This window comes from Rosa rugosa, chromosome 1, assembly GCF_958449725.1.
Source record: "Rosa rugosa chromosome 1, drRosRugo1.1, whole genome shotgun sequence".
NCBI lineage: Eukaryota > Viridiplantae > Streptophyta > Magnoliopsida > Rosales > Rosaceae > Rosa > Rosa rugosa.
In genome coordinates, this window is record NC_084820.1 from 67292390 (window position 1) to 67305322 (window position 12933).

General features: G+C 38.6%; 2 protein-coding genes across 3 annotated transcripts; one reads left to right on the forward strand and one right to left on the reverse strand.

The window, feature by feature from the left end:
• Positions 1 to 1340: 1340 nt before the first annotated feature.
• On the forward strand, positions 1341 to 2456 carry LOC133733611 (putative F-box protein At5g50220). Its single transcript, XM_062161254.1, has one exon. It carries the CDS (start codon positions 1341 to 1343, stop codon positions 2454 to 2456), a length of 1116 nt encoding a protein of 371 aa, XP_062017238.1.
• A 6349-nt stretch (positions 2457 to 8805) lies between these two features.
• LOC133726315 (uncharacterized) lies at positions 8806 to 12557 on the reverse strand. Of its 2 annotated transcripts, none has more exons than XM_062153843.1 (2): positions 12303 to 12557; positions 8806 to 10787 (listed from the first exon to the last, which is right to left on the reverse strand). In XM_062153843.1, exon 2 carries the CDS (start codon positions 10740 to 10742, stop codon positions 9036 to 9038), a length of 1707 nt encoding a protein of 568 aa, XP_062009827.1. In that variant the 5' UTR covers positions 10743 to 10787; positions 12303 to 12557; the 3' UTR covers positions 8806 to 9035. The 2 variants fall into 2 exon arrangements, with proteins under 2 accessions (XP_062009827.1, XP_062009826.1); XM_062153842.1 differs by lacking the exon at positions 12303 to 12557 and adding an exon at positions 12090 to 12277.
• Between the last annotated feature and the right edge of the window lie 376 nt (positions 12558 to 12933).

Sequence of the window (12933 nt, forward strand, 5' to 3'; positions counted from 1 at the left end):
AAAGATAAGTCAATGGAGAAAAACCAAGACACCGGCCCAAGGCCCATAAAACTCCAAACAAAACTCTTCGATCGGAAGCTTGAGCCCACTTAGAGGAAATATCGTAAGTTGGCGAACCAAGAAGCAAAAAGCAAGATTTAGTGCAGAAGTAGATTTCAGAGGAATGACATACGAAATGTGTGAATTGTTATGGATCCGGCATATACTGAAGGATTTAGGTTTTAAGTCACAAGACCTATGGACTTGCCACTGTGATAATCAGATCGCTGTAGAGATTGCATACAACCAGTGGCGGAATCAGAAATTTAAGTATACTGGAGCACAAAATGAAAATAATAATATCAAAATAAGTCTAATGAACAACTCATACGCGACAATTTCTGCAACATAATTTAATTTTAATTTTCTTTTCAAGTATTTTAACATCTCTGTAAAATAAAGGGTTTATAATTGACAAAAGAATTGGGCAATTGGCTGATAATCATTATTAATGTTAATAAAATATTTTTTTAATAATTTTCGTATTAAACTTGAAAATCTGTAAATAAAAAAAAAATTATAAATGATTAACTAAAATTAATTATATGATCCATGTCAAAAGAGTTCAAGAATTAGAGTATTAGATTATCAAAGTTCAAAACTTGGGTCCAAGACAAAACTGATCTGCCTTCTTAATTTCTTTGGTTTTGCCCAATGCAGGAATCGAACTCACAAAAATGAGGTTGAGAGCCTTGTGCCCTACCAACTGAACAAAACCATCTTTCATTCACTCATCCCGTACTATATGATATATATAAACCTAAAAATCATAACGGGGGCACATGACCCAGTGTGCCTCTACCTCACTCCACCCCTGCATACAACCCAGTATAACATGGTCATACTAAACATGTGGAACTGGAACAACAGTCGACAGTTATTAAAGAGAATTTGGACAAGAAGGTTATTCAATTTCTGTTCGTTTAGTCAGAAGATTAGCTTGCTCACCAAAGTAGTATCAAAAAAGGTATTTAACAGCTCACTCAATAAGTGGGGCGTGATTGACATCGCACCAACTTGATGGGAAATGTCGGTACGAACTCAGTGATTCTATAATTAATTAGGATTATGTTTCCTATGAAATCAGTAAACTATTAGACATTCATTATGTATTTATTAGTTTCCTAAATGTAGAAGGTTGTATGAGTATATAAGCCTCCACAAGATATTCTCTCAGAATTATTGTAAACTTCTAATTGAATATCGTTTCTTCACGGCCTATTGTTCTCTATATATAGGGTTAGGGTTCTACATATAATCTTTTTTTTCTTCCCGGGACGCGCTTGTTGCAACCTGCGGTTATGGAGATGCCGACGGCCGCAATGAGTACATCAAAGTTGATGGAGCTTCCTCATGATATCCTCCTCAACATCTTTTCGAGACTGCCGGCGGCATCGCTTTTGCAGTTCCAATGCGTCTCTAAGAGCTCACGTGACCTAGTTAACGATCCAGCTCTTACTGCCATGCACATGGCAGCTACCAATGAACACGTCGACGTAGAAGCTAGGGTTCTTTCTGATTCTCTTTTCCGGAACCATTTTCAGTTTGTTTCTTGCGGTTTGCTTGGCTTTAGATGTGATTGGTCTGATGGAAAACTTGGTTTATACAATCCTTTAAGAGGAGAATATCTTGAGCTCCCACTACCTGAAGATGGATACAGTAACTGGTATGGTATGGGATTCGATAGCGTTACTAGTACCCACAAGATTGTCCATTTTTTCTCTCGGTTACATGATTTGAATGACACTAAGGTGGGTAATGTTCATGTTTTGGGCACAAGCTCGTGGAGAAGAATACCCTCGGTTCCTCGTTTCTGTCTCATAAGTAGGGAAAGTGCATATGCATATGGAAACATGCATTGGTTGGTAGAGGGAAACCGGATAATCTCTTTTGACTTCGAAAAAGAGGAGTTCGGATGGACTATTAATCCTCCCCATCTCAATTTTCCAAGCGAATCCCAGCTTTTTTTGATTAATCTGAGGGGATCTATCGCGCTTGTTGATGTTTCTGATGAAAATATCGAAGTTGAGATATGGGTGTACAAAGAAAAGAAGTACTGGGCAAAAGATTACAGCCTGAATTTCTGTTGTCCCCCTGAATATAGATACTCTGTGGGCGCTTGGCAGCATGGCATATACATATTAATTCCATATGCTAACAAGGCTCCACTGTACTTTACTGTGGTCTATAATGATCTAAGATGTGATAGCGTGAGAGGTACTGTACCCAATGAATATTGGCGACAGCGAGAGGAAATCCGTATGTTTAGTTATACTGGAAGCCTGATTTCTCTAAAAAAGTATGATAACTTGAGAACGAATAACAAGAAGGAGAAGAATTTTTTTGATGCTGGAAAGTCTGAACTTCCAGAATTTCTTTCTGAGCTGAAAGTACCAAGGGACAGGCTAACAATTTGATTTCTGAAATTTGCTCAGTTTGTAATGCTACAACAAGCTTTGATCGATTTGTATATATCTTTATTTCTCTCAGTTTTTGGTTCAAATTCCCCGAATTTGGTATTTTACTATTTATAATTGCTGTTTTGAGAAATAGATAACTTCATTAACTTATCCATGGCCAGAAGGCACATACATCACAAGCTGTCTCATACCAACAGTTCTAGATGGCACAAGCTGCCAAGCAAATGACAAGTAACCCTCACTGCAGACAAATGCGCTCACTTATTAAAGTGCCTAGCTAAATGCTCAAAACTCAAAACTATCTAAGCTTCTTGTTATAGCAACCCTAATCGCCTAGAGACCTCAATTGGTGTACAATTAGAAAAGCTAACTTACATAGCACTAGACTCTGAAGAAAAAAAACAAAACTAGGCACAGAAGCAGGAAACTTAGAGTTTCCCTTTGCCCTTAGCTTTAGGGCCAATCTCCTGGGTAGCAGTAACAGCAGGATAGGTAAGTCGCAAGGGGGTCAAACCCGCTTTCTTGTGAGGCCTAGGACCCTTGTTTTTGCTTCCAAGGGGCCTGCCCACCTTCTTCTTCATTGTCACCAGCGCGACATCATCTTCAGCTTCAGTCAATCCAAGAGCTTCCGCATGCAGAGTGGGAATCTTGCCTCCCAAGATAGTTTTGAATTTCTTAGGAGAAGGTTCCGCCACCCCGTGCCGACCTCTTTTCTTATAGGTCAAAACTTGCTGCTGACCACCTTTCATAGTGGATGCTGGTGGAAGGTCCTTAGTTCCTGAAGCAGACAGTTCCACCGAGGTCACCTCGGTAGCCATGTCCTGCAATACAACCCCATGGTTCGTACCTTCCAGAACTGGCGAGTTTGATACGGAATTTATAATTGCTGTTGAATCTCTTAACCCTTGAGCAATCAGTTGGAGTATGCTCCCGAAGTTGTAATATTGCCGTTCATTGTGTGCTAAAACTTCAAAACAGCTCTTACTCTACCATATGGTACATTCAGGTATGTGATATTGCACCCAAATCATTTTCTGTACAAGTGTTCTAATTTTTCATAGACCAAAAGAATTACGATTTTCATGATTGAGTAGCAGTTCTTCATCCTAGTTTTTCCCTTTGCATCTATGTCCCTTGTTCAAAAACTGAGATATTGGTGTTCAAAAATTACAAGAAGAAAGAATGTGCCCAAGATTATAACAGAGACATCGATCTATGTCCTCATGCGTTTAAAAGTACTTGTTCCCTAGGTGCTTGTGACCAATTTGACTATTTTACCTAGTGCTGTTTTTTTTTTCCTTTTCCTTTATGATCTAATATGAGGTAACATGAGCATCAATTGATGGTATACATCCACCGTTACCTTTAGTTATACTGGAAGCCTGATTTCTGTAAGGAAAGAGGAGTTTTTAAGGGTCAAAAATCACATTTGTTTTACTTGAAATTCAAGAGCCATCTACAAACTAAGTCAAACTTAGAGTCTAGGGAAGATCATCGGCAAATTAAAACTTTGAGCTTAAAAAACATTAGTCAATTTTGAGTTGATCTTAAGCTCAATAAATACTACTATTTAAGTTAAACTTGATCACCTTCATATGTTTGCTAAATTTCATTAGGCCGTCGCGCTAGCTTATGGTCCGAACCGACAATTAATCTAAGTGCTCATAAAGTAACGAGAGCAGTTTGGATATAGAATTTCATAATGGATAGTTATGATCGAACATGCCATATTTTCACGGGCATGACCAACACACCATTATTTTTCCCTCATCCTCCTAGCGAGAAGATAAAAAGACACCAATTTTTAGGGTGGGGCTCTAATGATCGAAGACCATTAAAATAAAGACTTTCTGATCAACAGTAGTGAGACTCACTTTTCGATCATATTTTAGTAAATCAACCATTAGATATTTAGATATTTATGAATAGATCATTTATGTAAATTTTCAAGTAAATTGAAAATCGGAGCTACTATGGTCCTTTTGTGAAAACCCGAAGGCAGCGCTCCGTGTGTAGCTGCCTAACCCTAACAAACTGAGCGACGTACGTCGCACCTCCTTCGATCTCAATACCGCCAACATGTCCAACATCAACGCAATCACCTCTTCCTTTACTGCATCGCTTGCACTTGCTAGCAGCGATGTGGTTGATGTCTCCCATGCCTCCGCAGGAATCCAACGACAGGCCAAGCAGTCCTTTCTATTGGCACGTCCTCTGGTGAAGAAGCCGGCCTCCTTGAACGATCTGAAATGCTTTCTCAGGCGAGTATGGGTCTTGGAAAAAAAAAATTTAAGATTCAAGAAAGGGCATCAAATCGTTTAGTCCTGACCTTCGATCTGAGAAAGGATCGAAATAAGGTTTTAAAGGGCAGACCATGGAGATTCAATCAAGCTCCGATCATACTATAGGAGTATGATGGTGTTACACCTATTGAGAAAGTCGCTATGACCGTACTCTTCTTCTGGGTTCGCATCAGCAACATTCCGCTGCTGTTTGAGGAGCCGGACATAATCATAAATATTGCCTCGGTAGCTGGTAAGTTTCTTGAATTGGATGATACGCTATTTGCAAATCAAGGCAAGGTTAGAGTTCATATGGCTCATGATATCTCAAAACTTTTTTTCCTCAAGAAAACTCTAAAACTTGCATCAGGGGTTGAAGTTGAAATTTCATTTTTTTTTTTTGAGAACTTGGTGGGAAAGTGTGATCATTGCAATTTGATTTACCATGAGGATGATCATTGCCTTTTACTTGGGCGCCATGCTATACCGAGTTCAGGTGACCAAAGGAAAGAAATTGTTGGTCCTTCGTTAGGGTTTGCTGCTAACAAGTTTGTTGACGAAACCTTCCGTTTTCAGGGTGTGCAAACACCGATTCTGCCAACTATTTGCATGTCACTCTTCCAATCCAAGGAAGCAAGCAAACCACGCAAGCCTATTATACTGCGTGAAAGAGACCTTACTCTCTCAGAGACAGAAGAGGAAGTGCATGAACCTTGGGCCCTGGCAGTGATTGTAGCGCCGGCCACTGAGGTACCCTGAACCAAAAGCTCCTGATGAGTGTATGGAGCTTGAGCAGGGGTTACCATCTAAACCGGAAGATAACACTCAAAGCCCGAAAGCTCCTGAAGACACAAGTACATCTGCAGTGGTGGAAGCAGTGACAAAGGAGAATAGGGGTGACAAACGCCTACTTCCTCCCTCTCCTACAAAATCTCCCCAAAAGCTCAAGATCCTGCTGCTGAAGTTGTTCAAGCCGCTCCTCCTTGAGGTTCAAGCTAGCAAAGAAACAAAAAATGTCAATGTTCACCGGTAAGGTCTCTGCTAGGTCCCTGGGTATGATTGAAGCTCCTGGAGATATTCTAGTACCAAAAGTGATGGTGTCTGCAAACTCTGAAACAAAAAAGAAAAGAGGAAGGCCATTGGGGGCAAAAAACAAAAATCCTCCAAAGTCAAAGAAAGTGGTTGATGCACAAGAGACTTGTTTTGCTTATCTCTCTAAACCTCCTAGCCCAACCGTTAAGGGCAAGGAGAAAATTTGATTATGTTTTTTTCTTTCTAAACTATGCCTAATTACTATGTTTAGTTTTCATAGTTGTTAGGCTCGCTTTTGAATAAGTGAGCACTGGTTGTCTAATGGGTGGTGCTAGTATTCCACGTCCTAAACTTGTCTTAGGTATGGCAAGGGAAGGTATGTATCCGTGCCATTCTGGCTTGAGTTGAATGAAATGATTGATTTGGTTAAAAAACTAAATTGAAAATCGTTAATGCATTCAAAATCGTGATTTATCATTTATGAACATGAAATATTCATATTTTATAAATTTGGTTCGTCCATTGATTTGATCTAATTTGGTACCTTAACAAATAACAAGTAATAATTTAAAAAAATAATAATTCAAAAGTGATATCAAACAGCTGTAAAGATTGCACACCTCAACACAACATGATCGTATGGAACATGTGAAAGAAGTGTTAGTCCACATTAAAGAGAATCTGGACAAGTAGACGGAAGGAAGATTCTATTCCCATTCATTGAATCAGTAGATAAGCATGCAAATATTCTCACCAAAGCAACAACTTCAAGGGGAATGTTGGCATGAGTTGTGTGATTCTGTAATTGATTAGGATTATGCTTTCTAATGAAACGAGTTGATTATTAGACATTCATTATGTTGTATGAATATATAATTAAGCCCTCCCCGAGAGAGAAGAAGAATAAAATCATCTCTAATTTTTTTTTCTATATATATCTTCACCATTCCATCTTTTTTTTTCTTCCCGGGACGCGCTTGTTGCAACCTGCGGTTATGGAGATGTCGACGGCGGCAATCAGTACCTCAAAGTTGATGGAGCTCCCTCATGATATCCTCCTCAACATCTTTTCGAGACTGCCGGTGACATCGTTCCAATGCGTCCCTAAGAGCTCACTTACCCTAGTCAACGATCCAGCTCTTGCTGCCATGCACTTGGCAGCTACCAATGAACACATCGATGTAGAAGTTAGGGTTCTTTCTCCTTAGGGTTACAACTTACAAGTACCTTTTGCAGTTTGCTTCTTGCGGTTTGCTTGGCTTTGAATTTTTTGGTCCTTATGGAATATTTGGTTTATACAATCCTTTAAGAGGAGAATATCTACGGCTTCCACAACCTGAAGTTAGATACGATTACGATATCAAGTGTGAGCGGTATGGTATGGGATTCGATAGTGTTACTAGCACCCACAAGATAGTCCATTTTTTCCGCCTGTACGATGATGGCTCTAATCACTCTATGGTGGCTCATGTTCATGTTTTGGGCACAAGCTCGTGGAGTAGAACACCCTCGGTTCCTCCTCCTTGCATTTTCGTAAGTGTGAAAAATGCATATGCATATGGAAACATGCATTGGTTGGTAGAGGGAAACCGGATAATCTCTTTTGCCTTCGAAAAAGAGGACTAATCCTCCCCATTTCAATTTTCCAAGCGAATCACAACTTTTTTTTATTAATCTGAGAGGATCTATCGCTCTTGTTGATGTTTATTTAGAAAACAAAGTTGAGATATGGGTGTACAAAGAAAAGAAGTATTGGGCGAAAGACTACAGCTTGAATTTGGCTCTAGGTCGTTCCGGTGGATATACTTCTTCTATAGGCGCTTGGGAGCATGGCATATACATAATAGATTCATATGCTAACATCCCTCAGTCTCTGATGTGGTCTATTATGATCTAAGATGTGGTAATGTGGTAACATGAGAGGTGTACCCGATGAATATTGTCAAAAGCAGCTGATCCATATGTTTAGTTATTCCGATCCGGAAGCCTGATTTCTCTGAAAAAAATATGATAACTCGAGAATGAATAATTTTTTATGCTGGAAACTCTGAATTTCCTGAATATCTTTCTGAGCTGAAAATATGATAACTTGATTATTAATTTTGCTTAGTTTGTACCGATCTTTTTTTTTTTTTTTTTTCCTTAAGAATAAGCTATCATGTTTTGATCGATCATTTGTATATATGTGTCTTTATTTCATTCAATTTCTGGTGCAAATTCCCCAAGGTTGGTGTTTTACTATTTATAAATGCTGTTGAATCTCTTAGCCCTTCAGCAATCATTTACAGTACTGGTGGCATTATTTTTCCATTATAACGACGACTTGGAGTTAGTTGTAAGAGTGCTGCCCATTGTGTGATTAACACAACTCTTACTTTACCGTATCGTGGTATGTGATTGCACCCAAAATATTTTCTTCGATAGGCCAAAAGAAATACGATTTCCATGATTGACTAGCAGTCCTAGTCAAAATAGGAAAAGGATCTTTCCATTCCCTTGATTGATCTAAGAAGATCTATGTCCTTTGTTGACATTACTTCAATGTCAGCGAAGAACACTCAGATCTCAAGACTTAAAGTAGCTTCATACGGTCTTACTGCCACCCTCAGGCTGTTTGTAATTTTTCTGTTTCTGGTTTGGTTATGTAATTTTATTACTGTTGTTACACTAGGTATTAAGCAAATCTTGCAAACTTTAATTTACAAAGTATTAAAATCTCTGATGGTACACTAGGCTTCTGCTAAAGGTTTTCCGATAGAAATTTGTATATAATTTTCTGCATCGGACTCTCTTTGCTCCAATGCACGTTTCCAACCTCATTTCACTAATGTATCTCATAGATGTGAAATGAAAATTTGCTTAGGTTAAATTACAAGCAGAGATAGACAAAGGCAGAGCTTCTACAAGTTCATACTTCAATTCGTATATGTAACATCTCAAAAACAAAACCACAAAAAAAAAAAAAAAAAAAAAAAAACCAGAGTTACAGTCACTAATTGAGAGAGTATCAGGAAGTTCCTACACACTTTCCATATACAAACTATTGAGTATAATTGTTTTATTCAAAAGATAAGAAACTAAAAATCAATCATATCTGGTATGAAATTCGGGATACTGTTAGAATCTGTGCTCGCAAGACTCCCATTCAAATCTACGACAGCTGAAGCAATCTACCTAGACATATTTCCAATGCCATTAGCTTGTAAACCTCAAATTCACACATTACAAGCTTGGCTTTATTACCATCTGATATGCTTCCAACTCAAGAAACCGAATTTGCAGAAGGTTTGCACTCTTGAAGTGAGATCACTGTTTCAAAAGCACCAACTAAGGCCTTGACCTTACTCTTCCGGGTTTCAACCAGTTTACTTGCAGTTTCTTCAATTACATTATTAAACAACCCCTTCTCATCTTTCTTCCCCTGAACATCTTGATGTCTCAAAACAACCTTTTCTGCACCAGGTTTGGTACCAATTGCATCGCCATCAACACCTTCTCTCTTCTTATATCTTCGCCTTTGGGCATCAGCCTTGAAATTTTCGTTCTCTCCCAACACTTTTCCTCTCCTAAATTTGAGCCTCCTTGGTCTATTATTCTGAAATTGCATGTCAACCACCTTTCCCCTCCTAAACTTTAAAGGATGGCTATCCACATCTTCAGAACAAACCATCCCAGACTTTCTGGGCTTCCCTTTGTAATCCTCATCTCGGGTCTCTGCATTTTCTTCGTTGTCCACTTCATCGTCTTCTGAGAAAGACTCCTCTTCTGTTTCTGTCATTGTATATTCAGACTCTTGATCTTCTCCTTCAAGGGGTGAAAGGGACATGCTGTTTGGGAGGGACAAAGACTTGGGCGATGATGAGGAGGATGAAGGTGGTGGACCTTCACAATTTTTGTTTTGATCAGATTCCAGAGGTTTGTTCTCAGTCTCAATCTTAATGACATACAAGGTCTTCTCCGGAGTCTCATCATTGTTGAGTTGCTTAGCTATAACTTCTCCGATCTTGTTCTGATTCTTAAGAGGAGTAACTTTCACATTCCTGTCCTGTGCTTTTAAGCTTGCAACTCTCCTGAGAGAAGGTTTTGGGGACAATGATCCTGTTGGGGGCACCAATACTTTCTTTAAAGCAACAAAGGACGTTCCTGCCCTCTTGCCTATCTTCGCCTCACTTTTTCTATCGCCATTTAAGCCTCCTGAAGAGTCAAGAGAAGAAATTTGCTTCACAGCCAAAGATTTTGGCTTCAGAGAGGTGACTGTCCTCTGGCCTACCTTTGAATTACTGTTTCTTATCCCCTCTGAACCTCCTGAAGTATCAGAAGATGACAATTCCTTCGTGGTCAGAGATTTTGGCTTCGAAGAAGTGACATGTTTTGTAGACAAGTCTTTCTCCTTAAGTTTTGTCCAACCTTTCTTTGAAGAGACTTTCAGCTTTTCAGGAGATGACGAAACTTCCTGCTTCACAGTTTTGGGCACAGCAGATACAGGAGGTTTTGAATTGGATGACGTTTTGAACTTCACCAATGATGGCTTCTTCCTCTCAGCAAGAAGCTCACTCCCAACAGCAGTTTTTCTGTCAGCTGACCTTTTTGGCAGTTGCTGCTTGGCCTGCTTGGCGATGGTACATGTATCAGGTGAGAGGATTTTGGACTCGGGTGAATGATTGAGCTTGATCACTGATATATTCTTGATCTCTGGCAAAACTACACTTTCTGCTGAGTTTTGGCTATCAAGTGGTTTAGTTGAGAGTCTTCTTGGTACAACCCGTATGGGGCATCTTTCCTTCTCTTCAAATGCATCTTTCCTCCCATATTTACAAAAATCATGACAGGAACCAGTGGAAGCCCTGAGATAATGAGGAACTTTTTCTCCACTGTTCGACGATAATATCTTTCCTGTAGAATTTCGTCTCGATTTAGCCTCATCTGGCTTTGTTAATTCTTGGGCCGTTGGTACACTGATACTTGCCATCAGAAAGGAGTGAGATATTTCGAACAAAATTTAGAACAGATAATCCTGAAAACAGCAAAAGCAAAATTATTATGGTGCAAATGAGAAAAAGAAAGGGAAAAAATAGATCCAAGAAGCATAATTCACTAGAAAAAATGAAAACAACGATGATATAGAAATCTATGAAAGCAGTAGCACCATGCGTTGGTCTAACTAAGGGTTTAGAGTCACAAAACAATGGCTAAATGAACAATGTGACAGTCCACTACTAGCTCACAATTCCACCAAATACAGAGGATGTGAAAGATGGTAAGCATGCTATTTATAAACTACCCTGCAGCATTTCATTTGGAATTCCATTCAATAAATTCTTTAATACAATTACAACAAGCTCCAAGCAGGAAGGAAGCAGGAGAAAACTGAAATTAAGGATATATACTAGTTGAAACAACAGAAAGCTGATGCATAAAACTGGAGAGAGGTTGGGTACCAAAATATATAAAGGGGAAAAATTAAGAGAATCTGCAGTGATTCAAGCTTCCACAACTCTGGGTTCAAGAGAATTTTCAAGGAAACTAATTAACGCCAGAACTGGCATCTAATATGGGGAAAGAAACAATAACCTACACCGCAATAAGGTAAAAGCAAGAAGAAACAAGAGTATCAGACATTTGTTGAATTCAAAACAAACTTTACCATCTTATTACTTTAACCTGCAACAACATAATCACTTCCTTTATATAATGAGGTAGACTCGAGTTAAATGTGCTGGCAACACTTAATTACAACCTACACCAATATAATCACTTTCTTTGTATAATGAAGTAGGAAGCGGACTCAACTAGTTGACCCTATAAGCAACACTCTAAGAAACAGGACAAATCAGCTAATAAAATCAGTCGGCAACTTAGGAAAAAAGGAAACAGCAGCACCAAAACTCTCAAACAATCCCACAGCGTTATAAACTGATACCAAATCGATCAATCATAATCTTACAGTCTAAACTCCCCACAACCAACTCATATTCTAAATCTTTTACAGGGTGAGAGTGAGATAAACTAAAAGTCAAAAAGCAGCCACCCCTACTTGCATTAATAGAGCAAAACAAGTTTAAAGATTTACCAAACCTCCCAAACCAAGCAAACTATATGTAAACATTGAGGAACGCCTCTATGACATCTACAACTAACCCGAAAAATCAAGCCTAGATAGCACAAATCACTTATCCAAGATTGTAACTTTACACAAACCAATCACACTAGGATACAATTTCACAGCACAATTTGCAAAACCAGAATCATGTTATCAGTAAACAAAAGAAAATCTAAACGCCATAACCAGCAATCAAACAACAAAACGGCGACGCACCCTTAATAGCAGAGCACTCTGAGAACCCAAAGACGGAAACTTTCTTTCATTACAGCAAAAACCCATAACCGAAATCACAGTATTGATCGAACCCAGTTGAGATTTGTATGAGAAAACCAAAATCCATGTTGCAAAATGTGCCAAAAGGGACATAAATAGGGTCTCAAAGATTCAGAAACGCGTAGAGAAAAGAAAAGGAAAAAAAAAACGGACCTTTTAATTCTGTGCTAAAGGCTCTGCTTAACCAGAAAGCGAACAAGAAAAGAAACCGAAGATGATGTGAATGAAGACACGAGAGTAAAGGCCACTCCTTTTTGGGTATTGTGAGATTCTTCTTTGCTTTCAGAGATCGTGCAAGCAACTGTATCTAGTTTTGTTTGCTTTGCTTTGCTTTCAGGTCCGGTGTGGGGTTATCTCTGGCGTCTGTTACAGGAAAAATTATAGAAGAGGGAAACAAACAAAGTGTGAGGGAATTTGGTTTTTTGGGTCCCCCACTCAAAAACTGAATAAATGCGTTTTCTCTTTTTCGTTGAAACAACAATATCTGTTTGGGAATTCCAACTTTCTTTTCTTTTTTCTTTTATGAATACCAAAATCTCTCTTGCTATATTAAAATCTTGGATATATATTTCTCTTTTTGGTATGAGAGTATTGCTATATAAAGAGGAGGTGGCCCTGTTTGGAATGAAAATATGCAAAATATTTGGCGCATTTACTAACTTTCTCAAAATTTCAATATTGAATATAATGATAAGAAAATTTAGATGTGAGATTCCATTTAAATAAACGAAGTGGAGAGATTATGACAACATTTATAAAAAAGAGTATGAAAAACATATTGAGG